Here is a 24,862-nt window from a genome sequence, read left to right as displayed (position 1 = left end):
TTTCATAATTCACAACAACATAACTTCATTTCTCTTCTACTAAACAATATAAACAAAACTTTAAAATTGCTGACAACATCAAGTTTGGGTTCTAAATAAAAAGAAACACCAACCTTGGACTTGTGCGTGTTGTAGTTTGATTTAATAAGACCACAAGTTCCCTTTCAAGGCATCCTCGATAAATCATCCAGGGAAAGAAGACATCAGTGTACTCGGACTGTACAAGATTGCATATTAAGTTCGGGAAGCACCAAAAGAACAAAATACTATATCTTCCTGCTGAAATGTTGACTTTGGATTTTAAACTAACTTTGGACTTAAAACTGAATCCTTATTCTGCCCTTTAATAATGAATCATACATTACCATGTTTGTATGCAATTTTGTTCCATTTTGTTGAATTGTAAAACTGTTTGTAATTTTATTTTGTGTCCAAACATTAAGACAACATGACAATAAATAGAACTTTGCAGTAAAGTGGCTTTTGCAGTTTTGGAGATTAAGTAGCTGTCACGTTAAGTTCCTCTCCAAAATATCTGTATCTGTGCAGCGTCACCTGCATCTGTTCTTTTATTGGAGGCTAAAAAAAGGGTCATTTGGTACCTGATTTAATTCTGTGTTCCAGTGTCACGAGCCAGACACGTATTAAATTATATATAATAACAGACGTGCTCTCTGTACAGTGATTAACGTGGTCACTTTGAAGCTTGCTCTGATGACGCTTTCATCCAAGAGGACTCATGGGTCCACTTTTGGAGAAGCTTCATCTTTTTCCTGTCCCTGTTCGCTTGTCATATGCGCTGTATTTTTCGTCAGGTGCAGTTTTAATTACAATTCCCATCCTCCCAGAAGCAGCAGGCTTATAAACTTTTTATAGCAGAAAACTAACAAGGAGTGGTCACAGCATAAAAAGTGCATATTTGAACCTGTATGATTTATTTATTCTATTTCCCAATGACGGCTGTCTGTAAAAAAAAAAAAAAAAAAAAAAAAGCTGTAGGCTGCGTGAAATCTGACCGAATCTACCTGCTGAAGCACATATTTATTTAATAATCTACATTATCTGTTCAAAAATATATATTAATGTGTAACAAGCTATTTGTCAGTGTCATGACAGTGCATGCATACATGTATGTACAACAATTTTACAACAACACCTCTCGTTCATGTCATTTAAGGTTAGAAAATCTCTATATATCTCAAATCTCTACATATACAACATTTCAATAGTATTATATGAGTGAGATGCATAAACATAATTAAATAATCGACTTGCTCTGTATACGTAAAATAACGTCCTCCATGCTCATTGCTGTGGAGCTGCTATAATGGTCACTGAGCTGAATAACACACAAACATACACATGAAACATTTAAAGTAAAGAGTAATCGTTCCAGTTATGGCAATATAAAGGCAAATTCTGACTTGATGAGACACAGTGTAGAGCAGAGGCTCATCCTCTTCACAGGGTGTTTTGATGCAATGATTCTTAAGTAGCTAAACTTCATTAAACGGTTCAAACCATGGTGCTGATATGTCAACACAGTTAACAAAAACAAAAAAAAAAACCTCAAAGACATTGCACTGTCCTGTCACGCTGCATGTGCTCCCATCCTCCTATGTGTGCTCCAGGTAATGAGTCAGCAACGAAGGAAGGGGAAGGAGGTCGAGCAGCTCCAGCCTGGTTCGCCCCAGCAGATTCCTGATCTGGAGGCGACACAACTGGCAGAGGCTCCGCGGAGAAACTGAGGCAGAGACATAATCGGATCCTCTCACTGTCATGACGAGGCTCAGTTTGAAATACAAGCCCGGTCCATGCACTGATACTGACTCACAGCAGTAAGAAGGTGTTACCTTCAAACGACAGCAGCATCTGTTGTGCTCTCCCGCCGTCGGGCGCCACCTCCCGGGGCCGCCGGTTGTTGTCGTCTCTGAGGTTGACATCAGCCCCGTAGTCCAGTAACAGTGACACCAGGTCTGCGTTGTCCTGTCGGACTGCTGCGTGTAGAGGGCTGTCACCCCGTCCTCCCCCGACATTAACGTCGGCTCCTAGATGGGATGAGGATGTGGAGGTGAGCAGTGTAAACAGGACAATGTAATAAAGCTACTTGATTATTCATCTGCCTTCCATGCGGGTCCCGAGAAGACGTGAGATGATTATCATTATTATTATTATAATTATACCAGACATTTACTTAATTTAAAGTCAAAAATCTTAAGCTATATTCCGGCTGCTAAGTTAAAGTATCAATGCTTTCAATGGGAATGTTGCACTATTAAGCAGGATACTTTTCATTGTGAAAGTGTTGCTAGCTTAGAATAAATCTCTGTAGAGACCAAAGTCTCAAAAATAATAATAATAATAAAAAAAATTCAATGTTAAGGATGACTTATTAGAGTGGGATAACAGATTTTACGCCAGGGCTTTTTTGAAAAAACAAAAAAAAAGTCTTCCTCTACACACACATGTCTAAAAATACCCTTTTGAGACTCATTTCCCTCCATAACTCTGGACCCCAATAAGACGACGTTAGATGTTTCCTCAACCAGAAAGTCAAAACAACGTTTGCTTCATATAAAAACACAGACACCTGTTCCCGGTACAGGATGTAACACAGGCATGCAACAAGTTTAAATGGGAGGAAGTTGACAAAACACAGACAAACCTCGGTGCAGCAGAATCTTTGTGCAGGCCGCGTGTTGGTGCAGACAGCTCACATAGAGAGGAGAGCCCAGATTTGACACTTTGTAGTCGGGATCTGCTCCGTGTGACAGCAGGGACTCTACACACTGGCTATTGCCTGCACACATGCAAATGCAATGATGAACAAAACACAAACGTCTAGTTAAACATTAGCAGCTGCTGTTACTTGTCACATATTTTATCTCTGTTTTCATCTTAATGACCAGCACCTTTGTACCTGTCCGTAAGTTTCAGACGATGCATGTCCTGTCATCATAACACATTGTATAAGAGCTATAAATGACTTTGTATAGCTATAGCTAGCTATACAACCGAGTAATTCAACAAAAATATAGTGTTGCCAATGGAAAGACGCCCAGACGTGGTCAAACTGACTGTTTTAAAAGTGCAGGTCAATAATTCTCCCTTGAAAAAAACGATTCATAATTCGCGTCCTGCACTCCTTTTAACTAAATAACATGCAAATGAAGTAATATCAGGTTTCAATATGTGTTGCCACATGAGTACATGATCATTTTAGTGCCTATAGGACATATCATTCATGTCCTAAAGGATCATAAGTGAAATCATAAAAATTAACCTTGACACTGCTGCCTGTATTTTCTTCCTCGCTTGCCTCTAGAATTTACATTCTAGTTTGTCTCGCAGGTTCACAAACTATTTAGTGTGTGTCAGAAAGAAGTGGTTCAGGTGTTTTCTGACTAAATAGTTAAATCCAAATCCACTTCGCCTATCTTCTACGGAATCACTAAACACGGCAAGTCAACTAAAACAGTTTCACAACCAAACTTGACCTTCTGTGCCTGTTCTGTCATGCACCACATTCGACATTCCTGATACGAATATTTACCTCTTTTGCAGGCTTCATGCAGGGCTGAGGGGTAGTGTGTGTGTGTGGTGTGTGTGTGCGTTCCATTCTGCAGCAGCAGCTCCACACAGCCGACGTTTCCAGAGGCGCAGCAGTTGTATAAAGGGGTCACGCCATCGATGGTAGCAGCGTTCACCTGGACACACACACACACACACACTGTAGACTTGAGCAAAACAAGACAGCATCGATTCGTCCTAACGCGCAAATATATTCACGTATTAAAGGGTGAACGTACAGTCAGAGGTGGTTATGGTGAGGACACTTACATTAGCTCCAGCATTTATTAACGCTCTGACACATGGCACATGTCCTGACAGACAAGCTTCATGGAGAGGCGTCACATTATCGATGGTGACGCTGTCGACGGGACATCCCTAAAACGTAGCAGAAGTTCTGACTTTAAATGGCGTACCACTTCCCGACCACGTGAACATGTACTCTGCTCCTTTATGAGAAGAGCTGAGAGCGTGTACGAGGGAGCTACCTGGTCCAGCAGAGTGCGCAGGGCCAGCAGTCGACCCTGAGAAGCAGCTTCGTGGAGAGGAGAACGATCTGCCCAGGACCCTGGACGCACACAAGACACAAGCAAACGCACTCAAATGCATTTCTAAGGAAACACAACGTGCACAAGTTCCTCATGTCCTTTCTGCGGCTATTTTTGTAGACATGTGTATAGCTGTCACCAAATTCTTTTCTTTTTTTTATCTGCAACGCTCCTGCAGCTGCTATCGCCATAGAAACTGAAAAAAACCCCACACGTTTCAGTTACAGAAAGTTCTGGAGAAGAGGCAGTTTGTTTTAGAGCAGTGAAAGTGAACCCAGGAATGTTTCTTTTCACAAAGGCAGACAAACGGCTTTGGAAATGATGATTGCACTGGGAGTTACTGTGGAACACAGGCCAGGATGTGGTATTAGACGCTGCAACTTTACTTCTCTACATTCTTCTGTGTGTAAGATTAGAAGATTCATGATTAAAGATTTTTATTTATTTATGTATTTATTTTACAGCAGAACTGAGCCTGGGTTTTAAACAGCAGTTATGGGAGGAAGCAGATCTAAGCAGCAACTCAAAGTAACAAAACACATTAAACAAACACAAATGGGGACACACCGTGCCAGCCAGTAATGAAAATAGTAGTTGAATAACCACTTATTTTGATGGCAAGAAAACTATCTTCTCAAAACAGAATCTGCATCTTCTACATACCCATGTCTCCATCTCCCCATGGCACATCCAGCCACTGGTAGATATAGGACATTTTTGAATGAAGTGGAAGTGAAAGGACCTCCACACCCTCTGCTTTTTCTTACTCTATGAAGGAAAGGGATGCGTTTACAAACATGGAGCTAAGCTGCAGACGATTCAAAGGTGTAGGCCTATATACTCACAAATCTAAAGTCGAATCATTGTTTTTTACTGAGTGAAGGGGAGGAACTCAAGGTTTGTGCCAGAAAACAGGTGAGGTTTACAGAGTGGGTAAATGTGTTTCTGGAACAAAGCCACTTCCTGGATCAACCCCAGGGCTATAAACGCTTGCATCTTGATGAATTTCATAGTACATAGGTCAGGATCAGTCAGCTGTTAGTGGGCTGTTTTACACTGGCCCAGTAACAATATAACGTGTTTTCAGGGTCAAGTACACGGCAATCTGATCGTCAGTCTGATATAACCAACATAGAGTTTGGCTATATTGAAATAAAGATGATGAGCAGTACTGCACGTATTTAGCAGTATCTAAAGTCTAACATGTTGACTATAAAATTCTGCGTCTTTGCAGTTGTTGAAATCGGCAGAAAGATTCTAGCTTCACTCTGGTGTGGGGTAAGAGGATTGCGTGTATTGTTGAAAAGGTTTACACAGCATGCAGACTGCATGCAAATTGCACAACAGTCCACATGCAATTTGTCCAAATAGTATTTGCAAGAAACTGCATGTGGACTTCTATTAGAGAAGCATCAAAGCCTTTTATCACAACATGATACACAAGAAACAGAAGAAGCCCTGAATTCTTTTCAGCACTGTAACCAGACTTACAAAGTCGGAGCTCTGTTGAGCCATCTGTATCTTTAGCCCTCAGCAGCAACGACTTCACGAGCTTCTTTACTAATAGAATTATAGGCATTGCAGAAAAAATTCAAGGCATCCCTCTGACAGCTCTCAAAGATGCAAGTGCAGTGTGTGACTCCTTAAACTGGACTGGTTTGCTTGAAGCATTTTTGAAGCATCAAGTTTTAGAGTTCATCATAGTACAGAACCAGCATTGTCCAAATATCTCTTTAAAAAGACTCCAGTCGATTGAAAATGCTGCAGTGGGAGAATTGGCTCCTTGCATAAAGGCCCTTAAAGGCCCAGCTTCATCCTATCTTAAGACCTCATAGTACCACATCAGCCCAGTAGATCACTTTGATCTCAAAATTCAGGCTTACTTGTGGTTCCTAGAGTTTCAAAAAATAGAAAGAGAGGTAGAGCCTTCGGTTATCAGGCCCTGTTTTGTGGAACCAGCTCCCAGTTTGGGCTCAGGAGGGGAACGCCCTCTCTACTTTTAAGATTATGCTTCTTTTTGATATAGATTATAGTTAAGGCTGGCTCAGGTTGATTGAACCATCACTTAGCTACTATAGGCCTAAACTGCTGGGGGACTTAAGCATCTTGAGAGAATTTGTATTGTTATTCACACCATATAAATCAAATAAAACTGAGTTGATTTGGAAGCTACGGTGTTATGGCGAGAACTTGGCGAGGACATGGCACCTGGTGCTGCATATCAGATATTGTTATTGTGTAGATTGTTGGTTAGTCACTCCAAGTTAATACAGTGGCCAACATATCAGTAATTACTTTATCTAAATGACTGTGTTTTCTGATTGCGTTGCAATATCCAACAGAACCAACTCCACCCCAGAACGTATTTGTGTCTGACTTGGCCTTTGCCTGAACACCACCTACTGCCAGTTTAATGGGAGGGCCTCCACAGGTACATACGGTACAAAGAAATAGGAAAATCGTGATTAATTGCACGACTTCCATAGTTAACGCATGTTAACGCGTGATTACCACAAATTAATTGCACATTTTTAAAGTATGTTTTAAAATTTCCTTTGAGGGATATGTTTTAAGTTTTAACAACCAACATGGAAGTGTACACATGTGCTTTATGCAAATATATAATATTATATAGCGCAAACCAATGACACATACTGTGCTGAATATGGTACATTACTGCCCTCTGCAGGCCAATCGATTTACTACGACAACACTCCAGATTCTGTTTTCCCACAGCCTTATGATGCTTTCGCCACTTCCTGATTTCACAAACTACGTTCGGCCATAGTTAAAAAAAATCGGATTATGCGTTGACAGCCCTAATACATAGTATATATTTAAAAATACGGGCGTGTGTGAGAGTACCGACCTTGACTGATGAGAATCCCCCAGCAGGCCCTCTTCCTGTCCGGGCCGTGCTTGAGTAGCGCGCCTGGCTCTGCGCTTCTCTTCATGGACACCTCCGGCTGGCACCTCTAGCGTGGCTCAACTTGAGGCAGCTCCCGTGTAAACATCAGCAGCTGACTGCAGAATGGGAGCTCTAACCGGGAGAACGGGAGGAGACATGGCAAGGGAGGATTTTGATTGGCTGAGGTGCTTGGATGTGCCCAAGACAGCTGGCAACTCACATGCGGTGTCACGTGTCCCGTGGGCGATATTTTTGTACACTTATGCGCCTTAGCACACGTATAGCTGACCCTGTGTATGTGGTGCAGCTATGTTTGGCCTGCGGTGTACCGCTATTTGTGTCCCAAAGCGGGAAATCGCACTTAATCCAACAGATCGGCACTGGGATTGGACTGAAATAGACTACAACACCCATAATGTCTGTACATTTGATTTATTTATTGTAAAAACTGCTCCCATCTGGTTACAGATGCAGATCTCTGGCCTGGAGATGGGCCCTGTTATGGTAATCGTGTTGTCTCATCTGCCCTAGTGGATCTTGACAAAATAGACTTTCATTTTCATTTTGAAACTATATAGTCTGATGAAATGTCTTATTTATCCGGTGAATTCAAGTTGGTCCATAATATTTAGCTTGTTTAACTCCAAATATGTCTAATAAATGCCTGGACCTTTAATTTTCTTCTTCTGACTTCAGACAAAACCTTATAAAAGTTTTTTTTTCTTTTTTTTTTTTGTATGTAAATGATCAAATCATCATGTGCAATGTTACAATTCTTCCACAGCTTTGGCCTCCACAGCTGCTGTGTATTGCTTAAGTTCAAGTGTGGTTCTCAGAGTTTCCAAAAGCAGAATGGGAGCAGACCTCAGATGTACTAATGTACTACTGTTAATTATTCTGTGACACAGTTCATGTACGCTATTGTTATTACAATGCTGCAATGACAGTAAAACCTCTTATCTTATCTTATGTAGCCTACTTTAATGAAGGCGTCAACTACCACCACGTTTCTTGTAACAGCTGGATGTTTGACAGAGACATTAAATGTTTGTGTTTTGAACGTTTTTGAATAAAGTTACGGTGAAAAAAAATGTCTACTTCCGCGTGGTCATCGCTCGAGTTTGAATTAAGTTCCTGTTCCGGTTGATGCGTCAAGTTTGCGAAATTACATCAGTATATGGAAAATATGGAAAACGGAAGTAAATAAGAAAAGGTTTTATCCTTTCTCCGGCGAAGTTGTGAAAGCACAAAAAGAACAAGTGGATGGATACAGTTTTGTCAAAATATTGACAATAAGTAAGGCAGCCCGATGGTCTCTTTGCTTAAATAGAGGTAGTGTACTTCATGTTTGTGGCCTCCATAACATTTTAAAATGTAATTCAAAATGTAGTTGTTTTTCATAGATAAGGGGTGGTCCACTGTACATTTAAGCAGAACATATTTCTAAAAAAGTCCTTCTTTTCATCCTCAATAATTCCAGAAGTTGCATTAAGTTTGGTTTATTTTGAAAAGCGTGAAAGGGAAGTAGGTGTTTGTTTTCTGCCAAACTTCACATTTCCGTTTTGCGTTTAGCATCCGCATACTGTCTGTACGATACATCTGTTATTGGTGCTACTGCTGCTATTCTCATCTTTTCAGGAGCTTGCGCTACCATCTGAAGATGAATACTGTTTTGTCGAGAGCCAACTCTTTGTTCGCTTTCTCCCTGAGCGTCATGGCGGCCCTTACATTTGGCTGCTTCATCACCACAGCATTCAAAGACAGAAGAGTTCCCGTGAACATCCACGTCTCCAAAGTCATGCTGTAAGCTTCACCGTCGACCATCATCTGTAACAGCTGCTAGTATAAAGCGGTGTGTCAATATTGCATTGTGCCAGTATTATCTTTAATACCTTAATACGCAGTAACACCTCTAACATTACAATGCAGCCTGGTAGTAAGCAACGACTAGTACCCAGCCTGCAGGCCTTCAGGAGGGGTTTGAGGAAATCACGTAGTTTGATTTCTACTGTAGCTGAACCTCTGTGGTTTGTGCAGCCTTTAATTGATTCATTGATTACTTGCAAGTTAACACAGGACAACTCATGAAATACAGATTCAGATACAGAACCTGATTTACATTTGTGACTGAACGTGTGTTGGTAAAAGTAATGAAATGTTAACATTTCCGCGACCTACTAAAGGGGATTTTGAAATATCAAAAATTGCAGCTCATGTAGGTCGGTCTATTGACACATAGCCATGGACTCACAAGTTACTAGTGAGTTCCAATAATCCGTCCTTTGACAACACATTGTCACTGCTGTGCTGATTTATGGCACAAACCTTGGTGTTTTTTTTATTATTATTATTTAATAGGAGGAGGACATCCCATGTCCTTCAGCCGTTCTGGATGTGTTTTCATGTTCTGATTTCTCCATCAGCTCTGTACCACCAGCCTACAACTGTGGCCAAAAGCTTTGTAATATGACACAAGTATTGTTTCTGACAAGGTTTGCTGCTTCTTTGTCAGATGCTGCTACGATAGACTGACCTATAATTACAACCGTCTCATACGAGTCAAAGGTTTTATTGACAGTTTGGTTTATGCAAAAGTATTTTCAAGACCTCTGCGATTTGCCCTCGCAAGCTGTCAGTCGACTTCTAGGCCACATCCTGACTGATGGCAGCCCAGTTTGCATAATCAGTACTGGGAGTCCGTCAGAGTCTGTGGGGTTTTGTTTTTCCATTCGCCTGATGATTGACCACTAGTTTTGTGTATGAGTGTGTAACAAAGAGCAATGTAAGTCACGGTTTAGCATGTACAGGGACCTTTTATTAAGAGGATGACAAGTGAGCATGCCAGGACAGTCTGAGTACCTTGAGGATTGGCCACGAGTTCTTTAAGGGATTAATGTCTGGGGAGTGGACCCAAACTTTAGATGTTTCAATATATATATATTTTTTTCTGGATGCAATAATTGGAAAGGGAATTCATAAGAGAAACGATTTTACCCCAGCAGTCCTCAACAGTGCTGTCCTGTCCCTTTCAATGATGTCCAGCATTGTCCTCATCAACACTCTCACCTGTGTTCAGGAGAAACTCAATGACATGACGTCAGCTGGTTCTTTTGTGGCAGGGCTGAAATGTTTGCAGTGGAAATGTTTTTATTTTTCAGGGGGTGGATCAAGTTCATTTTCATGGCAAAGAGGGGCTTTGTAATTAATTGTGATTGTACAGTACGGTACAGGAAAATGTCCATCATAAAAACTGAGGCAGGAGACTTTGGCCACGGCTGTACAGGATGTTTTTACTCGCTCTGTGTATTCTGTGTGTATTTCTTTCTTTATCTGACTTGTCTCTGATCTTTTTTTATTAGGAAGAATGTCGATGACTTCACAGGACCGAGAGAACGCAGTGATCTGGGTTTCATCACTTTTGATGTTGCAGCTGATATCCTTTACATTTACACGTGCACAGCACAGCCGTGGTGTACAGTGGCTGTAACATGACGATGAAAATGTTTTAGGTTCAGGTTTACCCTTGTTCTAAAAGACAAGACAATGTGAGATTCAGTTCACTTCACAAGGCGTGTAATTAAATGCACATCACAACATAACCCCGACACATTGAGACATAAAACCTCAAAACACCTCGACACATAAAATATATCGTCAAATGTTTCAATCCAAGTCAGGAGAAGTTTCAGATGCTCTAAGCAAAGGTTCTTGTTAATCAGTGAAGAAAAAAATGGAGAAAAAAAAGAGGAGAATGTAATTGAATGTGAAATGTTGTGATGTGACAGATGTTCTTTCCTTATTGCTGTTTTGCCTTTTCTCTTGTTATACTTTAACTCGTCCCACATTTGCAGCCAATTTTTGACTGGAACGTGAAACAGCTGTTCCTCTATCTGTCTGCTGAGTATGCAACAAAGAGCAACGTAAGTCACGGTTTAGCTCGTACATTGAACCTTTTATTAACAAGAGCACGTGTGAGCATGACAGGACAGTCTGAGTACCAGCCGCAGCCTATGGAGCATATTCCTCAGATAACGGAAGGAAATGCAGATCTGTTAGAAACTGGTATCAGTAGCGTAAGTCATCCAGGTCAAGGTATATCAAAGAACATTAACGCTTAAACCAATGGCGACTGGACTTGAAGAGTTTCTTGGAGACGTTTGCAACTATTTGGATGAATTAAGAAACATCTTCCAGAAACTCTGCCAGGTCAGTTGCCATTGCTTTGAGCTTTTTATTTGGATATTTGTAATTTCATTTGCAAATTTGGTGATGGGAACATTAGAAACACCTCTGGGTTTGTTGCAGTCCATTACAACACCGCAACAGACTAATTAATAACCTTAAATAATCATTGAAAGTACAATAAAGCAGATTTAGATCATTCTCTTTTTTAATTGTCTCATGAAACAACCCTTCTATTGTACTAGATTATACAGGTATGTCTATTGATGTGGTACCTGAATACATGTTAAATAAACTAATACAATATGTAATATATTTTAGCATAAATTATTCTGACAAATACACATTGTAACAAATGTTATTATATTTTTAGTATTTCTGTCCATATTTGTCTATATCTCTAAAATTACAGTTTCTCTGTTCATCAGTATAAATTTTCAGTGACTAATGACCTGTAGGTGAAAATAATGCTTGTGTGTATTTGTGTGTGTAAGTCTCTGAACCAGGTGGTGCTGTGGGATAAGATTGTTCTTCGAGGCGAAAACACCAAACTGAACCTCAGAGACATGAAGTCCAAATACTTCTTCTTCGACGACGGGAACGGACTCAGGTTAGATTCAAAAATGTTGGGCCTTCGTCACTCCAGAGGACGTAACACGGTCTTACATTTATTCCCTGGAGATGTTTCATTTCCAAATGCGGATTATATTGTAGTTGTATAATGATTAATCCTGTAATATTATGTAGATGTTTTAAAAGTTTGGATTCAAAAACCTACTAAAAAAAGAGGGGGCTTGGGAGTTTATATTGCAAGGCACAGATGTACATCCCAGAAATTTGGCTGATTTCCAATTACTGTCCAAATTATTTACAAGATCATACATTTGACACAATGTAGCTCTTTATAATCTTATTGACATTTGAAAGAAGTGTGGCTCTCAGGTGGCTCTCATAAATACATCTGGAATCTGTGGAGCAAATTTTTGTGAACTTTCATGTGTTATGATGTGAATACTGACTCCTGACTGACTGTCTTGTCTCCAGAGCCAATAAGAACATCACCCTGACTCTGTCCTGGAATGTCGTTCCCAATGCTGGTATCCTGCCCCTTGTAGCCGGAAACGGACACATCAGCCTCCCATTCCCGGATACATATGAGACTGCTAAAAGCTATTAGCTTCGGTTTATTTCAACGCATACTGTACACGGTACAGACTCACAGACTGGACACTGGTGTTTCTTTGTAAATTTGGATTTGTAATAAAAGTTGAGATAAGTACATCTGTGTGTGGGGATTTAATAAAATATGAAAGTAAAAATATTGAAGGCCTGATACCTTGTCAATAAAGCAAGTTTAACATAGCCCATATACTAGGGCCATGTGGTCACGGGAGGCAATCCCATGTAAGGTAATAATGATAAAATGAAGTAAAATATTATATTAGTCAATTGTTCTGTGCTATGGATGTGATTTCTGTATGATTCCAGTCGTTTCGACCATTTTAATAGTCAAATCCCTGTTTGAACACGCAATGTGATGCAGCTCACAAATGGCTGGGCTCGTGCAATTGGCGCGTGCCTGTGTGTCAGCCTGATAGCATAATTGCTATTGCTAGTTAATTAGTTAGTTTTTCACTTACTGTTACAATACCAATAAAAATACTAATGTACTCGTAAAAAAGTTTATATGTATTATCTTGTTTTCGAAAACGTTCCAATATGACTATTGTGTTATTAAGCTAATGCATAGACGATAATATGACTGACAAAACGAACTTTCACTCAAAACAGGAATTAATAATAATAATAAAAAAATATTTTAAAAAAATGTGTCAAATCATCGGAGTAGGTAATGAAGCTTTGAGAACTGAATATTATGAGTAAGGTCAAGATTTGGTTTAAAATTCAAGTGTTTTGCTTTCCTATCGTCTCATTCCTTTTTTCTTATCTGAAATACGTTTTATTTTTCTAATGTGCTACAGGCTAGATTTGGTTTAATATGAACCTTATATGTATAATAGCTTATGCTGATATGAATTATGAATTAGAGCCAGTAAGTACAGAAGCAGCCAGTTGAATGGTGAATTTAATACATATTTGTAAAGTGCATCACCACCTCACCGCACGTCACTGACTCATTATACAGTTTGAATGTTCATGTGTATTATTCCGTTCGTTTTGTGATTGCGATCACAGTTTTAATGATTTACAGGTTCATATAACGAGACTACACTGCGCACACACTGTGAGCACCTGACCCGCTACAGTCGTGCATGTTTCCCATTGGTCGGCGAAAGTAAAAACCCATGATGTAACACAGAGGCGGATATTCGCTCTTGTGTTTAGGTTTGTTTCCCCTCCCCCGTCTTTAAACGCGCCATGGTTTCACACTACTTGTCAGATACAACACAACGCTGAGCGAGACGCTTCAACCCTAAGGATAACTTCTAACACTGACTTCTGGACCACGGGGATGCGAGGAAACGACATGAAACTGTGTGTCACAGTTGTGTTGCAGGTTTTGTTGGTGGGACACGTCGAGAGTTGGAATGACGGTAGGTGTTGCTTTCGATTGCTTCATGCTCGTTCACTACATACAAGGTGTGGACAGCGGCAACAAACTAGCTCTACTCTGTCTGTCTATCTATCAGACATCCGTCAAAACACCATGACTTCCTACCGCAGCGTTTGTGTGTAGTTACAACTGTAGAACAGGGGCGTCAAACTCATTTTAGTTCGGGGGCCCACACTCAGCCCAGTTTGATTTGGACTAGTAACACAGAAGAACAAGGAAACTACGAGAATGTTTACATTTAAGAATCTATCCTTTCAAAAAAAAAATACTTGTCTTATCAAAACAACATCTACCTTACACACAAAAAACTTGCTGCTGCTTGTGTCTACATTTACGCTAGGAACTCTTTATTTTATTTTATTTTATTCCATTGCTTTTTTATGTTATTGTTTACTTTAGTGTTAGAAAATGTCTGTCTTTATCTGTTGTGCCTGTGCACTTTACCTCTTCACCGTGAGATAGAAGAAACTTTTTTTTCGATACCTTTTGTATGTCTGGTACATGTGAACAAATTGTCAGTAAAGCTGACTTAAAGCTTTGAAAAAGTAAATAAAATAAGTGTTATTTGGTCATGTCTGCTGTTACATCCTGGGTCTCAGTGTCATGTCCTGTCCACTTCTCTGACAGCGGACTAAACAGTGGGCAAATTAGGGATAGCTGTTTCATTCACAAGTTGCATTCTTCTATTGTAATTTTTGCACTTTGCAAAATTGTGCTGCGGGCCAGATCAGACCCTCTGGTGGGCCGGTTTTGGAGAGGCTGAAGCAGAGAAGTCAATTTCATTTGTATCATTGCTTTCAAGAACATAGTTTAAAAAAAAAAGGCACATCAAACAAACTAAATACCAGTAGCACATGTTTCCTCCTTTCTGCCATCATTTGTATATAATCACTCCTGTCTGAAATATTATGATCTTATTACGAGGTCGGCCTTGAGAGAAAACACTTGATTTGGTATTAGGTTGCTATAAATAGACCAGTAGGATTAATTTCTGTTGAAAGAACAAACCAAAGTTAACTACTTTGTCAGTAATTAGCTCTTTAATGGACTAGTTTGATAAGCTCATGTGGTTATGTTCAGTTCTGCTGCGTGGGAGTGGGGTTTTATGTTCCTAATGTCGGTGAATGCACCATGCGAAGGAGCAGAAAGTTTTATTACAAGATAGTCAGCACTATTCAGTTCACATGTCAGTGGTCATAAAGATATGCCTGATCAGTGTAACAGATCTCTGTTATTCCAGAGATGCCATGTACATGGGGTTGGGATAGACAGACAACCTAAATATAATATAGTTAGCTACAGCTATAGCAAGGAAAAAATATTTTTAAAGGCTGTTATTACTAATGAACAAATGTCAGTACAGTACTTTTTCCTTTCTTTTATAATAGAGCTAAATAGAAAACCTTTATTCCACAATGGAGAAAATGTAAGTTCCTCCCCGTCGGGGAATCGAACCCCGGTCTTCCGCGTGACAGGCGGAGATACTGTCCACTATACTAACGAGGAGACAGCATGAGAGATCAGCTGAGTAGTTTGTGTACTCATTGATGGAAGTCATCCAAGCTCAGATATGTCTGTAAAACATCCAAATATATATATTATTTAAAAAAAAGTGTGTTTTGTAAAAAATAAAACAAAAAAAAGGTAAAAGCGTTTTGCTGACAAGTGTGCAGAACAGGCTCTCATACTGTCTGTAAGTTTATTCATCATATCACTATAACCGACTCACTTTCTTCTTCTTCACGCTGCAGGCGGTGTACTGTTGCAGGACATCCAGGCGTTAACACTGTATAGGAATCGCTACACCACAGCGAGGCGCTCCAGCCCAGTTCCTCAGCTGAAGTGTGTTGGAGGAACAGCGGGCTGCCAGGCCTTTGTCCCAGAGGTGGTCCAGTGTCTGAACAGAGGCTGGGATGGGATTGATATACAGGTAAGGAGTGTAGTTCAGTTTTATTAATATAGTAGTGTGACATACGTGGAACATCTGAAGTTATGTGTTATAATTCTCCTCAGTGGGAGTGCAAGACCGATATGGACAACAAGTACCGATTTGGTCGCATTGAGGTGAGCTGCGAGGGCTACACCCACCCTGATGATTCCCACGTACTGAAGGGCTCCTGTGGACTGGAATACACACTGGATCTGACTGAAGAGGGCCAGAGGAGGGGCCAAGGCAGCTGGGGCTCTCAAAGTGGAGGATTTGGAGGTAGGATGATGAAGATGAAGGCGATAATGAGGACTGACGATAGATGTTACCTTTGTTTCTCTTCTCGCGAGAACCGCCTGGCTGAAAATGTCGCTCTTTGGCCTCAGGTTTTGGGAAATTTGCCTCCAGTGTCTTCGGGAGTTTCTCTGGAAGTGGGCAACAGAGTCATCGCCAGAGCTCGTACCCCTCAAGCACCGATGACTCAGGAAGCCTGCTAATTGTTGGTTTACTTCTAGTCGTAGCCTATGTTATTTACAAGATGTTCCTCAGTGGGAACACATTCCAGACGGCGCAAGATGGTGGAGCAGCTGGGAATCCCTATTCAGAACCACCACCTCCAGGATTCAAGCCTGACTACACAGGTAGGTTATGCACGCTGATACAGTTTAGGTCATATTATGTACAAGTGGGTAGATACGTAACTATAATATAGTTGTTCCCAAAGGAGTACATCCTTTTGTGTCCTTCAAGACACATCTAGCTTGTCTTGTTATAGAACAAGAGAAGATATCAAATGTCTTTCCAATGTCTGTAATGTGTTTCTCTCCACAGGTTACCCTGGAACCAACCAAGACTATGGTTTCCACAGTGACTATACCCACAGACAGCGTCACCCTGGAGGCTGGACCGCTCCCAACACCGGTGGCACAGGTGGCGGCTTCTGGACCGGCATGGGAACAGGAGGGGTGCTGGGGTATCTTTTTGGTCGTCAGAGGTTAGTAAAGGAAGGAGAGGACGGAGTGAGGAGAGTGAAAATGAGAGAATTCAGACTTTTACTTTTACATCGCAGCATTTCTTATTTATTTCCACTTGTGTTTTATTTTTCAGAAACCAGCCCAACAACTACCCTGGGTTCTATGACAGCAGACCTCATAGGGACTACTCCTCCCCGTCCTCCCCGTCCTCCTCCTCCTCCTCTGGGACCCGAACTGCTTCAGGTAGCAGGACTGCTAACAGCGTTATTATGAGACATGATGCAATTGTTAGACTTGGGTGATGTAACAGTTGTCCAGTGACACCATATTGAAACAGAAATATCTCCTCACGAGCACCGTATTATTATTTTGGGCTCCGATAAGTGTGTTGTTATATGAGGGTTGTTTCAAGGTTTCATAAGGTTTCATGTGGCTGAAAGTACTTTAATGTTCAAAATTTCTATGTGCATAGTTAGTTGAACAAAAAATCACTTTGTGGTCTCTGGAGTCAATATAAACATATGAATGTAGGTATATTTGGAAGACACACAGTGGGGATGATTTAATGACAGTTTATTGTCTTATCACAATAAATGAAAGAAGGTAGATGATGTACAATGTAGTGGGACCAGTTAGGACCAAATGGTGTGAGAATCACAGCCAGTGAAGGTCAGGACATTGTGATTTAGAGATACCAAATCACAGTCGTAATTACAAGAGAAGTCCTGCAATTGTTCTCTTTAATACAAATTGTGTGTGTTTGTGAAAAATCGTTGTTAAATAAACTGTAGGTGCAGTTCACTGACTAACGTCTGTTTGTCTGGTTGTCAGGTTTTGGTGGCACCAAGAGGAGATAGAAGCTGTGGACGTGAACTCATTCTACACGCCGGACGCCTCTGGCCCGATTTAAAGGAGTGCACTAATAACCACTGAGCTTTTTATTAACTGTCAGCAGGAATGTGCCACATTTTGAGCTGCTGTTATGCTTCTGTGTCCCTCTTTCTTTCTCCATTTGCCTCCATCTCAATTTTTCCGACCCTCTCTTTTTGTCATGCTAGCAAAACAACGTGCCTACTCCACGGTGGCAGTTGTAAAGCGTTTGAATGCACAGTAACCTGAGACTGAACCAGAAGTGTAAGGTGGAAAACCTAGTCAGTGAAGGAGGAGGCTTTAAAGCTTTGTATACCTGAGGAGGACTGCAGGGTCAGGCCATGATTCTCTGTGTGTGTCTGTCACCACAATCCACATAATTCACATACTGAATAAGCACTCATGTGAACTGTAAACATGGACACACATTAGAAAGCTCTGACCCTCTTTTCTCCTTTTTTATTGAAAATATTTTTTTATTGGAAAGAAATTATTTGGTGACGTGTGTGTTGTATGATATGCAAATAAAAACCAGAGTACCAAGGTGATGAAGCCAGGACGTGTGGCGTGATCAATGTTGCCAGATGGCGCTGTTTCTGCAGCATTTGTGTGGTTTTGAATTTTATTTTGCAGGTAAAATTATAGTAGTTTTTTGTGGTTGGCTGCTCCAGTGTGTTTGCTGCTGATTTCTTTGCTTAGACTGTTTAGTGTGAGCAACCTGAGTGGTAAAAATACGATGGAATGTTCTGTTGGGAAACTTGAATAAAAACTACTTTTTTTTGTCTCTGACACAAACCCTTGAAGATCCGGGTACAGATTATTGCAGATACTCCTGAAGTTTCTGACAGGCACCTTGTCCTTCAGGCTTTATGGCAAAGAAGAAAGTAGTGTGTTTGTCAGGTTTTTTGAAAATTTGACTGTAGCTGCCACCATTTTTTAAGTTTCTCTGGGTTTTGAAGATGTGTAAAAAAACAAAAACCAAAGGGTGACTACTAAGGGTGAATCTAGGTTTTGGAAACCACATGTTTAAAAGGAAATGAATGACTCTATTACTTATCCCAGGAGTCTTAAGTATGATGCTGGATGGGGATCTTGGACAGACTTGGTGGTCTTCCCTTCAAGCTAAGTTTCACTCTCTCCAGGCTTCTCACACTCCTGCCTCTTTGCACACCACTCCTTCGCCTACATCTACACGCAAAAAGAAAATGTTTTCTTTTTGTTTATGGCTGTGGTAGCACAGGTACTGAGTTAAACAGGCAAACGTTATTAATTATGAATCACTTCATTATGAAATTTAAAAAAAAAAGAAAAAGATACACCAACAAAGAGTCTTCTAGCTTTATTATGGAGATCACTTCTTCACGTTCATATATTCAGTCAAAATTTAATGTTTCATCCTCCAGGAGGATACATGATAATACTATAGACAAAATACAATGCAGTCATATTTGTAGTGCACAACTGTTAGTTTAAGTAAACGGTTACAGATAGAGAATCTAAAATCAAAGATGCCCTTTGTCACTTGATTTGTTGTCATTGACTTGCGGGTTCAAAGCTTTTCCAGTTGTCAGATCACCTCACGTTTGGGACCTTTATTTTGTTAACCACATTACTTTGTGTTAACACATACATACATTTGAAATATGGTGACACGTGACCAGTACAAGCTGAATCATTTTAATGGCACCTTCTGACATCACAACACAGCCAAGTTGAATCGATTAGATCCACTTCATGAGCTTATTAGCAGCTTATTTTGAATCTTATTTTTTTTTATTTTTTAATCTTTGCCTCATTTTAAAAGTACATGGAAACACGGATATATTTCGCCATGTCTGTGAGATGTTCCAGTATATTCTAGATCTAGACTAAAATCTTTACTGAATGGTGTTAGATAATGTTGATGGTTTAAGGAATATGTTTTCTATGTTTTCTGCTGTGAACCACAAAAACAAGCTTCACCCATAAACAAGACGACGTGCTGAAGTGCTCACTGCCTGTTTAAGGTACAGGAAAGAAGAGCTGAATGACTGTCAGCACGATTAACAAATCAGACATGCAGTGGGTTGTACAATGTAACGGACACTTCAGAGTTTAACCATAGTAAGGTGCAACACATTGCGGCTGAGTTCTTCTTTTTTCCCAGATGTATGTTTCGCAATGGTTTTTCAGTGCCGTGAGCCGCTTGGGGCAGCAGCTGTTAAAAGTGGACACCTCAAAACCTGAACAGACAAATGTAACCAGAAAAACCTACATTTTCAGTCAGATACAGAATAAACCAAGGAATGAGGAAGATAATTAAACATACCTTCTGGCATTCTCTAACTAATGTGAAACATGTGGGACAGTACTGCTTCCATGTTGTGCCATTCTAGGTATGACCAACCGGATTTAGGATTAAGGATTTAATTTGCCATTGGAATTACATTCTTTGGTATATTATACAACTACTGTTACTAATACTGAAAAAAAAAGAGAAAAATTCTCATTGTACAAAAAAGAGAACTGGCAACATATATTGATCCTTCTAACGTCTTCATCCATCCACATCCTGATACACTATTGTATGTAACTCTAGTTTATTATGCTGGTTGTTATTTGTTGGTTCTGTTGATGAGTGTTTAACCTGTGCTTTGTTACACACGGTCAAACTCTCTTCAACCATCTCAATGCAACGGTGATTCTTCAAGGACTGCGATCGAGTGAAAAGTCGCTTGCACTGAGAACACCAGTATGGTTTCTCTCCCGTGTGAACGCGTAGGTGGCGCGTGTAACTGTACGAACTGTTAAAACATTTATCGCACTGGTCACAGCTGAACGGCTGCTCTCCGGTGTGGATACGAAGGTGGCGCATGTAGTTGCTTAGGCGACCAAAACTTTTCCCGCATTCATTACATTTGTATGGCTTCTCACCAGTGTGCGTGCGCACATGTTGTTTGTACGTTTTCGAAATAGAGAAACTCTTCTTGCATATTTCACACTGGAATGGTTTTTCTCCTGTGTGAATGCGCAAATGTGATTTGTAATTACCCAACTGAGAGAAACTCCTTCCACACTGGTCACAGCAGTAAGGCTTCTCTCCTGTGTGGACGCGCAAGTGTATCTTATAACTACTTAAGTCACTAAAGCTCTTTTCACATTGGCCACACTCGTATGGTTTTTCACCAGTGTGATTCCGCAGATGCAGACTGAAATGACCTGATTGGGTGAAACTCTTTCCACAGAAGTCACACTGGTACGGCTTCTCTCCACTGTGACTAAGTCGGTGTCGTTTGTATGAACTTAAAAAACTAAAACTCTTTGGACACTGGTCACAACAGTATGGCTTCTCTTTTGTGTGCACACGCATGTGTATTTTGTAAATACTGAAATAACTGAAACTTTTTTCACACTGGTCACACTGGTAAGGACCTGTGTGATCACGAAGGTGTTTTGTGTAGGAACTCTGGTCACTAAATTCCCTTCCACACTTGTCACAGCAGTATGGTGTTACTTCAGGGTGGGTATACATGTGTAGCTTGTAAGCATTTAAGTGGCTGAATTTACTGTCACAATGTTCACAGCGGTAAATTGTCTTTGTGCGGTGATTCCGTTCATGTCTTCGTAGGCTACGAATTCGATTGAAAGACTTTCCACACTCCTTACACTGATGAGGTTTGTTTCTGTCCACGTCTGTTGGTTTTAACTGAGAAAAAAAACAGAGAAGAAAAGAAAGTCAGAGATGAAAGGAAGGTCAGGACTAAAACACTGCAAAACATTATCTAGGTACAAGTAAAACCTCAATACACTTTGAATTTGGAATACAATCTGGACTGATGATGGATGTGACCTTAAAAGTGCCAAATCTCTATCGCTAGCAAAGAGACAAACTGTATGTCATAAACTCCTGGTGGCAGTCATATTATGAGCAAGCCAGTCGTGGTATTCTGGTAATGACAGATTTTCAGGATCCCCGTCAATGATTATGGGGAACAGCATCACTATAGAAAGAACTAACTACGTGGGAGATAAAAGTATGTGCTTCTATTTTCTTCTTTCTATAATTTTAAGAAATTTTGATTCATTAGTGCATAAACTTTTGTGCCAGAGATGTACCTGATGCTTTTTGTATGCTGCCTGGCTTTTCTGCCTTTGAGGCTCTAGCTTATGGTAATACAACTTTCTAGGTCACATCAATTTCTACTTGATCTCACCTCTTCTGAGGAACTCATTTTCTTGGCTTACTGGTAAAAGGTAAAAACGCCGGAATGCTTTTCATTCTGTCGTGAAATAAAGACAAACGGTTCAGAGCAAAAACATACACAATAGTAGATCTGCTGCAAGCCCTTACTTGCTGCAGGTACCTAAACAACATCACTATAAAACTGAAATATAAACTCAGTCGACAGTTAATTCAATACCACACAAAGCTAAAATTCTGCAAGAACCAGTATTGCTCAAGAAATGTTAAGTTTTACTAAAGCTGTTAAGGAAGGATGTTAAATTTAATGTATGATCATTTTAGAGGCTGCAAGAAGTAAGTACTTGTACTGAATTGAAGATTTTCCCAACCCCTTCATAGTGAGCAGTGTGCTGGATCTCAGTGCTGCGTTCGACACTGTGGATCACAGTATACTGCTGAAACTTTTGGAAACCTGGGCAGGATTCAGCTGAACAGTCCTAGAATGGTTCAGGTCCTACTTGGAGGAGCAGAGTTATTTTGTGACCATTGGAAATTAACAATCTGACCGAGTGGCTATGACATATGGAGTTCCTCCAGGGTGAGACCTTGGACCCTTACTGTTCAGCCTGTATATGCTGCCTTTGGGTCAAATTCTGCAAAATTCTAATGTCAACTATCATAGTTATGCAGATGACACTCAGATGTATCTCGCACTGTCTCCAGATGACTGCAGTCCAATAGAGTCATTGTGTCACTGCTTAGAGCAAGAGTCAAAAATTGGATGAACTAAAATTTCCTTCAGTTAAACAAAGATTAAACTGAAGTCATCGTTTTTGGCAACAAAGAGAAGAGGGTTACTGTCAATAAACACCTTGAGTCACTGTCTGTAGAAACTAAAGACCAGTCATGTTAAATGAGTCACCAAAACAGCCTTTTATCAACTTAAGAACATATCCAGAATTAAAGACTTTATGTCCCAAACAGATCAGAAGAAACTGATTAATGCGTTCATCTCCAATAGACTCGACTACTGTAACGATCTTCTGATCCCCCCACAGAAAAGTATCAAAACGCTGCAGCTCGAGTTTTAACCAGAACAAAGAGATCAGATCATATCACCCCAGATCTCAAGTCTTTACATTGGCTCCCAGGCAGCTACAGAATACATTTTAAAGTTCTGCTATTGGTTTACAAATCACTGAATGGTTTAGGTCCAGAATACATGAATGACACGTTAAAAGAGTATAAACCCAGTAGAGCTCTGAGATCTTGGTGTTGTCAGATGAGTCTGTCAATATAATGCAAACAGTTTGCACTTATGTGCAATGGCACACAGCATTTAATGCTACGTCCACTAAACAAATGGACACATTACTGTCTGCTGTTTAGTCCTGGGTCTCAGCGTTGTGTTGTGTCCACTTCTCTGACTTAAACAGTGTTTCATTGAAAGATTACAATTTTCACACTTTCCAAATTCATACTGCGGCCAGATTTGAAGCTCTGACGGGCTGCTTTTGGCCCGCGGGCCGTATGTTTCACACCTGTGAATGTAGACTAACAAGATGCTGAAATCATTGACAGTATAGACGGTATTTATTTTCGTCCCATTAAACAACAACAGAGCTCATCTGGTAGACGGCACAGTAAACACATCTAAGCTTGCTGCAGTTAACCAGGATCCTCTGCTACACTGCTTCAGTCAACACTAACACTGGCACACACAAACGAGAACACAAAGGAGAGCAATTACCATTTCCTTCTAGACACTCTCTCCTCTGGTATTTTTGGCAACGTTACCAAGTATATGCGACCATCTTCTTACTCCTATTCTTTAGTTTTTAATGGAGATTGGTAAACCGGCTCGGAGGCGCAATGCTGCCACCAACTGGACTGGAGTGGTGAGCAAGCGACCAAGAAGGGAACAATCAAACAAACCAAACACTCACTTTATTCTGTTTATTAAAACCTGCCTATCCTTTAAAAAACATATTATTATCTGTGTATCTTGTATTATCTATCTCATGTTATGATGTAACTCTGTGCTGAGTGTGTTGTCTTGTTCAAGAGGCCAGAGCAGAGAGGCCAAGTCTCAAAGTATATCTTTAACTATTCCTTTTAGAAACTAGATAAACAAATTAAAACTATAATCCAAATGATCAATCCATAGTATGCACTGAAGGATTTGGAGCTTTATATGGTAAAAGTAAACATTCACTTCTGTGCAACGTTAAACAAACCAGTTTATATATTCAAATGAATAAATAATAAATGAAAACACGATATGTACATCTAATCTAAGAGAAGAGCAAATGTGTGACAGAGATAGAGATTGTGAGTGCGTTGCATGATTTTGTTTCAGGTTCAGAAACATTGTTCTTTGTTCTGCCTCTGTTAAGGTGATTTAACTCTACCCTGTTCAATTGTGGTTTTAGATGTGATCCTTAAGCTGTCTGGTTAAAAGGAAGATTTACATGCAAGACTTACATGTGTGTCTGTTTGAAACTTCTTCACCAACAAAGTCTCGTGACTCATCCACTTACCCAGAACTTAAAAGTCAAAACGATGATAGTTACTGGCCAAAACCTGGTTGCTCTTATGTTCTCTATTAGCGACTCTGCACTTTCTCAGGTCGTTCCGCTTTTTGTTGGTAACTACAGGTTGTTGCTTTTTCCCTTTTCCCCAAATTGTATTCTTTCTTTTTTTCATCAAACACAAATACTTACAGGACAAGGGCAAAACATTTTTTCCAACAGTTACAATCTACAAAATACCACATAAGCAATTCACTTTTCTCTCCTTTTTATTTATTTTCTTTATTTCTTTCCTCCATTGCATACAAATACTTTCCTCCAGGCTCCATACACACCCTCACCTCACAGCACACATACAACCTCCTACGTTTTGTAGATATTCTGTGCCAGTTGATTTTTCCCTGTCCCGTAAGTTTTCATAAAAAGAAAAGAAAAAAATTGGGGAAAGGGGAAAAAGTAAATGGACAACAGAACCATATATGATGTGCGCACTAGAGGAGCATTGACTATCACAATTAAACGCAACCATCACGTCAGTTACCCCGACCCTATTATTCATCTATGGCAACAGTTCTCGATTAAGACTTGAGTAAAAAAAAAAAAACAAACATATCA

The 24,862-nt window shown here is 40.2% G+C and overlaps 4 protein-coding genes and 1 non-coding gene across 7 annotated transcripts; 2 read left to right on the top strand and 3 right to left on the bottom strand.

Annotated features, from left to right (window-relative positions):
• Nucleotides 1–967: 967 nt before the first annotated feature.
• LOC125003902 (ankyrin repeat and SOCS box protein 5-like) lies at nt 968–7,308 on the bottom strand. Of its 2 annotated transcripts, XM_047578153.1 has the most exons (8): nt 6,988–7,152; nt 4,782–4,886; nt 4,059–4,138; nt 3,841–3,948; nt 3,554–3,707; nt 2,666–2,800; nt 1,854–2,048; nt 968–1,744 (listed from the first exon to the last, which is right to left on the bottom strand). In XM_047578153.1, the coding sequence occupies exons 2-8, from the start codon at nt 4,831–4,833 to the stop codon at nt 1,617–1,619; spliced, it is 852 nt and encodes a 283-aa protein (XP_047434109.1). In that variant the 5' UTR covers nt 4,834–4,886; nt 6,988–7,152; the 3' UTR covers nt 968–1,616. The 2 variants fall into 2 exon arrangements, with proteins under 2 accessions (XP_047434109.1, XP_047434108.1); XM_047578152.1 differs by lacking the exon at nt 4,782–4,886 and having other exon boundaries at nt 6,988–7,308.
• Nucleotides 7,309–8,566: 1,258 nt separating this feature from the next.
• On the top strand, nt 8,567–12,487 carry spcs3 (signal peptidase complex subunit 3). Its single transcript, XM_047574794.1, has 5 exons — nt 8,567–8,829; nt 10,386–10,459; nt 10,870–10,946; nt 11,703–11,818; nt 12,253–12,487. Exons 1-5 carry the CDS (start codon nt 8,687–8,689, stop codon nt 12,383–12,385), a joined length of 543 nt encoding a protein of 180 aa, XP_047430750.1. The 5' UTR covers nt 8,567–8,686; the 3' UTR covers nt 12,386–12,487.
• A 1,058-nt stretch (nt 12,488–13,545) lies between these two features.
• saraf (store-operated calcium entry-associated regulatory factor) lies at nt 13,546–18,106 on the top strand. Its single transcript, XM_047579124.1, has 7 exons — nt 13,546–13,763; nt 15,535–15,713; nt 15,797–15,989; nt 16,097–16,351; nt 16,542–16,704; nt 16,818–16,927; nt 17,516–18,106. The coding sequence occupies exons 1-7, from the start codon at nt 13,682–13,684 to the stop codon at nt 17,539–17,541; spliced, it is 1,008 nt and encodes a 335-aa protein (XP_047435080.1). The 5' UTR covers nt 13,546–13,681; the 3' UTR covers nt 17,542–18,106.
• On the bottom strand, nt 15,218–15,289 carry trnad-guc. Its single transcript has one exon. It is a non-coding gene; the product is annotated as a tRNA-Asp (tRNA).
• On the bottom strand, nt 17,719–23,549 carry LOC125004496 (zinc finger protein 239-like). 2 transcript variants are annotated; one of them, XM_047579121.1, is made up of 3 exons: nt 23,467–23,549; nt 21,748–21,813; nt 17,719–21,239 (listed from the first exon to the last, which is right to left on the bottom strand). In XM_047579121.1, the coding sequence occupies exons 2-3, from the start codon at nt 21,763–21,765 to the stop codon at nt 20,091–20,093; spliced, it is 1,167 nt and encodes a 388-aa protein (XP_047435077.1). In that variant the 5' UTR covers nt 21,766–21,813; nt 23,467–23,549; the 3' UTR covers nt 17,719–20,090. The 2 variants fall into 2 exon arrangements, with proteins under 2 accessions (XP_047435077.1, XP_047435078.1); XM_047579122.1 differs by lacking the exon at nt 21,748–21,813 and having other exon boundaries at nt 23,467–23,532.
• Nucleotides 23,550–24,862: the final 1,313 nt, after the last annotated feature.

Source organism: Mugil cephalus, chromosome 2 (assembly GCF_022458985.1).
Source record: "Mugil cephalus isolate CIBA_MC_2020 chromosome 2, CIBA_Mcephalus_1.1, whole genome shotgun sequence".
Taxonomy (NCBI): Eukaryota; Metazoa; Chordata; class Actinopteri; order Mugiliformes; family Mugilidae; genus Mugil; species Mugil cephalus.
This window is presented reverse-complemented; position numbering and strand designations above follow the sequence as displayed.